We start from the raw sequence: 6,000 nt of genomic DNA, 5'->3' as shown, positions 1-6,000 counted from the left end.
ACACCACGATTCTGAAGCATGCTCAGCCTGACTCAGTTGATGACTGCAAGATGGATTCTATTTTCAGTCAAAACTCGGCTCAATAATGGAGTTCAAAAAGTAGGCTACTTCAAAAAGGAAAATAAGAAGTCATACAGGTAGGCTACACTATAATATTAAACTAACTATAATGTGGTAGAAGAAAACGAATGTGGAGACATCGTTTCAGTCAGTAAAGATTCATTTTGGAATCTAAAAAGACACATCTCTCGAAAACATGCAGTGTGCTATCTGAACACGCTGGAAAGAAAGCAAAAGGTTAGCAAATTGAATAGGCCTACGGTAACTTGTAACAAAGTGTAAATTAAATATAGCGTAATATTCAAACAATTGATACAAGCCCATTTCAATTTTAATCCTGCGCGCTGCGCAAAAGTTCAGTTATAAGAATGTTGGCCTAATAGTTAATTTAGCCAACTTTTAAAACGTTTATGTATATTTTTTTATATTTTTGTTTATATAAATTTTATTTATATTATTAGGCCCATTTATTCGTTTTAACTTACAGCAGTTTATGTGTACAATGGATATAAGCCCATTTAAATTGTAATCGTGCGCGTTGCGCAAAAGTTCACTTATCAAAATTCTGGCCTAATAGTAAATTTACTTAAAAAAAATTTATGTAGGCTATATTTTTGTTTATATAATTGTTTTTTATATTATTAGGCCCATTTATTCGTTAAATTTTACAGGACTTTGTGTAGGCTATATTCCTTATAGCCTAGGCCTAATTTGAAATAAAACATTTCTATTTGAAAAATGTTGTTGTTGCTCATTAGTTCTTTAGGAGGTAAGGCTGTGGTCTAAGCTAACAGTGATATACATGTAGATTTTTTTTCCTTTTTTGGAGCGAGCGGGGGGCGATTTTGGTGGAGCGCGGAGCAAACTGCGTTGAGCGCTGAGCAATAATGAGCGGAGCGGCCTGATGTTTGAGCGGGGGAACGGAGGGGTGGACAGTTCCGTGAGCGATGAGCGGAGATTCTCACCGCTCCACTCCGCTCATATGCTCTCTAGTACTATATCAATTACAAAGGTTTAATTGGCATCTTTATTTCAAACGACCCGACCAACCGCGACCCGAATATCATTAAAAATATTTTTGGATGACTCGTAACCGCGGGTGACCGCAGGCACCCGCTCATTTCGGATCAACCCGCGCATCACTGATAAACACACAGAAACTCCAAAGTCTTCATAGCAACCTGTACAACAGTACAGTAGAATTTAGCTACGTCTCAATGTATTAATAATACTAACACTAATAATAATAATAATAAATTATTATTAAAACCATTTTTAAGGAATAATAAATAAAATCCTTGTGTTTTGCAGCACTTTGTTTGACAAAAATGTTTTATTCATATGATTAAAATATACCTTAAATTACTGTTTTATGCCTTCATTTGATTGCCAGGAAATTTCTGAAAAAAATCATAGAAATTATTTGTTTGTTTTTTATGAATTATTTATTTTTATGAATTCAATTAATTAGACATGCTTTTTTGATTATTAACATTTAATCAAACCATTAAAATGGAATCCAGAAATCTTAAAACAGAAAACACAGAATTTGGATTTAAACATTAAAATTAAATCCAGAAAAATTTAAACGGAGCAATAAATAAGTAAATTCTACAACACAGCTCTTTTCAGATTCAGAATTACACTCTGCAAATGAATCTCATTTTGCTGGAGCAGTGGCTGTCATTTAGTTTCAAACTATATGCAATCTGCCCACAATCCTCTCCTTCCTCTCCCAGACCGTGTTCTTTCCAGTCATCCGGCTGGCCCGTATACCAGTGTCTGTGAATAATGACAAACAACAAATGTCACACCATTGCATCTGCATATATAACAACTTTCTGGCATCCCATCCGATCTAAAGTTCATTTTATATATGCATTTAATCCCAACACCACTACTTATCTTGAAGTATAGCTGCTTCCCATTCATGATTATAACGGGAAATATTTGGAAAGTGGAAAACTTTGTGACCACGATCCACCTTATTTTTAACACAAGAGTTGACTTGAATGTGCAAGGCTTTCAATGTCCGGCTTTACCTTTACAAACACAGTCTGTTATACTTGATATTGCAAACTGGCATTTTTTATCACATTATTTTAATTAATAGCCATAATCATAAACACATTGGTTTCTAATGATTTTACCATGTACTGCACGTTATTCTTTTTTTCTATTTCTTTTTTTGAGAACATATAACCAAACATGTCAGGGGTATGTAAAAAAAAGAAAGAAGAAGAAATACAGAAAAACATTGTATAAGTTCTTACTTTTTAGATATTGTTTCCAAATACATTTTAAATTGTTAATATATATGTATAATATATAATATATATATATTTTTTCCCCCTTGAATCACGTTCAGTCTCGTGTGTGTTACCTGAGCATGAGAAGGAGCAATAAGTGCTGCTGCAGTTCACTTAACGGCCACCGGTGTCACTAATAACAAGACTTTCTCAATTCTACATATAACACCTCTAATCTTAAAGGAGAAGTTCACTTTTAAAAAAACTTTTGCTGATAATTTACTCACCCCCATGTCATCCAAGATGTCCATGTCTTTCTTTCTTCAGTCGAAAAGAAATTAAGGTTTTTGATGAAAACATTCCAGGATTTTTTCACATATTATGGATTCCATTGGGACCCAAACGGTTCAAGGTCCAAATGACAGTTTCATTGCCGCTTCAAAGGGCTTTAAACGATACCAGACGATGAATAAGGGTCTTATCTAGCGAAACGATCGGTCATTTCAAAAATAAAATAAAAAGTTGACGTTTTATAAGCACAAATGTTCGGCTTGCTCTGTTCTGTGATGCGCGTTCGTGACGTCACGTAATACGCAATTACGTTGAAAAGGTCACGCTTGAAAAATTGAAGAAAATGTTCTTTTTGGCTTTTTAATATTAAAACACTCAGGATGCGCACACGAAATGGGCATTTTAAACGATAAACTGACACAAATACATTTGAAAATGTTTATATGGTCCTCCTTCCGCACATTTGTAAACACATCAAACTTGACCTTTTCAACGTAATTGCGTATTACGTGACGTCACGAACGCGCATCACAGAACAGAGCAAGGCGAACATTTGTGCTTATAAAACGTCAACTTTTTATTTTATTTTTGAAATGACCGATCGTTTCGCTAGATAAGACCCTTATTCATCGTCTGGTATCGTTTAAAGCCCTTTGAAGCGGCAATGAAACTGTCATTTGGACCTTGAACCGTTTGGGTCCCAATGGAATCCATAATATGTGGAAAAATCCTGGAATGTTTTCATCAAAAACCTTAATTTCTTTTCGACTGAAGAAAGAAAGACATGGACATCTTGGATGACATGGGGGTGAGTAAATTATCAGCAAAAGTTTTTTCAAAAGTGAACTTCTCCTTTAATTTCTTTTTTGATAATTTGTTAATTTCTTTTTGTTATTTTTAAAATATTTCCCAAAACAGGATACCTTTGGACATTCACATTGTAAAAAAAAAAAAAAAAAAAACAACAAAAAAAACATCTTCCACATTAACTGGAAATGTTCAATTTCCTGCACAGATCGATTGTTTCGCTTCATATACCTTTAGTGAATCGTCAGGAGCGACAGATATTCATTTTGTTCATTTTTTTTTACTGTCAAAGAGAAGACAATTCAGCAAAAACAATCTTCACAGAAAATCTCTTTTACGCCTTGTAAAGTAAAGTGGATATTAGATCATACTTAGGGATAAACATGTAAATGTAATGCCATCTTGAAGCCAAAATTTGGTATTAAACCTCAAAAAGATATATGTATATGATTCAAATGTAAATTTAAATGCTTGCTATTTAAGTGCATGCTTGCTAAGAAATCAAATTGGATAATGCCTGAATCAGCTCACTCTTTGTTCATAGTGTAAGGAGTGTCATCCGCCCATCTCCACTGGCCTGTGTTCTGATCCGTTAGACCGACCCAGTAGTGCTCGGATATGGCATGTTTGCGCAGAAATGCCTAGGGGGAAGATAGAAACTAATAAAAAAAAGAAAAGTGAAATCAAAATGCTATGTTATGCTTATCCATGAACGTTACACACCCACTCCTCCTCGTCCTCTTCTATTTTGAGGAGTAACGCGCCCTGTGCTTTGCAGTAATCTCGTGCCTCAGCCCAGTTGAGTTCATTATTGGAGAACAAGAAACAGCTGCTTTTGTACGATATCCAGACAGATTTACAGGTTACAGGGACGTCTGCGTGAGTGAAAGAGAAAAGATGCAAAATAAGAGCAGATTTAAAGGATTAGTTCACCCGATGAAAGTCCCGTCATTAAAAACTCACACTCATGTCATTCCAAACCCTTAAGACTTTCGTTCATCTTCGGAACACAAATGAAGATATTTTTAATGAAATCTGAAACTTTCTATCCCGCCATTGACAGTCTATGCAACTACCACTTCCAAGGCCCAGAAAGGTAGTAAAGACATCATTAAATTAATTAGGGATGCGTGATATATCGGCCACCATATCGGTATCGGACGATATATGTTCTTTTTTAATGTTATGTTATCGTTAACGGCCCGATAAGAAAATTTGGCCGATATATTAAAGCCGATAAATAATGTATTATTACCTTCAGCTGAGACACTTCAGATGCGCACTGTTCAACATGATGGGTTTGAATTGCTTGAAATATGATTAAAGTCACTTCAAAAAAGGAAAATACAGTTACGTGCAACACAACTCTATGTGACTCCATTGGTTTAACCTCAATTTGATGAAGCGACACGAGTGCTTTGTTTGCTAAAAAAAAACAGTTTACCGCTTTATTAACAAAATATTTATCTCCAACAATTTTCATTTTTGGGTGAACTTTCCTTTTAACCACATAAAGTAGCGCTACACTCTTAAATATAAAGGTTCTTTATAGGCATCTAGATCATGAAGAACCTTCAACATGCATGGAATCTTTACATTCCACAAAAGGTTCTTCATAGTGTAAAAATATTCTTAAGATTCTAAGGTTCTTAACACTAAGAAAAAATGGTTCTTTTAAGAATGTTCACTGAAAGGTTCTTTGAGAAGCTAAAAATGTTTCTTCTATGGAATCGCTGCGAAAACCTTCATTTGGAAGCTTTATTTTTAAAGAGTGTAGATGCAGTACCTGCTGTTTTGTTTCCCATGTTAGATTTCAGCTCCTTCAGAGCGTTCATGACTCTCTCCTCTAGAACACAAGAAAACACACCTTGACCTTGTTAGACTTTCTGCAGTCAGTGTCCTGTGAATTTAATTTCAATCCAATTATTTCCAATGTAAAGATCAATGTCAGTATCAGCATGCAGGTCCATGAAACCAACAATTATGATTATATTTCTGAAATTATGCCTAAAAAAGAGATCAATTCAATAGATCCAGTTCACAATGCTCAATAATGCAGTTATTGCAATATTGTACTCGACTCACCAGAGATCTGTTTAGAGGACAGAGAGGCGACAGATGAAGTGAGATCTGACACTGAACTCTTCAGGACACTCAATGAACTCGACATTGACTCTTAAACATGAGACAAAAGCCATAAATACAATATACTGGATCTGCAAGATCACTGAGTGCATAGAAATAATGGCTTTGTGAATGAGAAAATATAATAATACATAATCAACATCTACTCATATCAGTTTTGTCTTAGACAAGAACTTAGCATACTATGGAAGCTTGTTTCCGCCACAGAATAAAACATTTTAAAAGATTATTGCGGCTTTTTATCTCACAATTGCGAGAATACATCTCACAATTCTGTCTTTATTTCTCAGAATTGCGAGATATAAAGTCAGAATTGCGAGATAGAAACTCACAATTGCCTATTATAAAGTCAGAATTGCAAGATATAATTTATACATTTTAGAATGACCAAATTTTGGTAATGTGGCTACAGTGCCAGGGCTGAATTTATGTCCCAGTCTGCCCCTAT

General features: G+C 34.8%; 1 protein-coding gene across 2 annotated transcripts in view; it reads right to left on the bottom strand.

Annotated features, from left to right (window-relative positions):
* Positions 1 to 1,537: 1,537 nt before the first annotated feature.
* The window catches only part of asgr1c.1 (asialoglycoprotein receptor 1c, tandem duplicate 1), a 95,366-nt gene continuing 90,903 nt past the window's right edge, over positions 1,538 to 6,000 (bottom strand). The window contains exons 7-11 of one of the 2 annotated variants that reach the window (XM_082171272.1): positions 5,493 to 5,582; positions 5,194 to 5,253; positions 4,131 to 4,282; positions 3,939 to 4,048; positions 1,538 to 1,842 (exon numbers count right to left, since the gene is read on the bottom strand). In XM_082171272.1, the coding sequence (XP_082027398.1) occupies positions 1,701 to 1,842; positions 3,939 to 4,048; positions 4,131 to 4,282; positions 5,194 to 5,253; positions 5,493 to 5,582 (554 nt within the window). In that variant the 3' untranslated portion in view covers positions 1,538 to 1,700. The remainder of the gene's footprint in view (positions 1,843 to 3,938; positions 4,049 to 4,130; positions 4,283 to 5,193; positions 5,254 to 5,492; positions 5,583 to 6,000) is intronic. The other variant, XM_082171269.1, reaches the window with a different exon arrangement.

Source organism: Leuciscus leuciscus, assembly GCF_965113295.1.
Source record: "Leuciscus leuciscus genome assembly, chromosome: 5".
Taxonomy (NCBI): Eukaryota; Metazoa; Chordata; class Actinopteri; order Cypriniformes; family Leuciscidae; genus Leuciscus; species Leuciscus leuciscus.
Note: the sequence above shows the minus strand (reverse complement) of the source record. Positions and strands in the feature narration are given on the sequence as shown.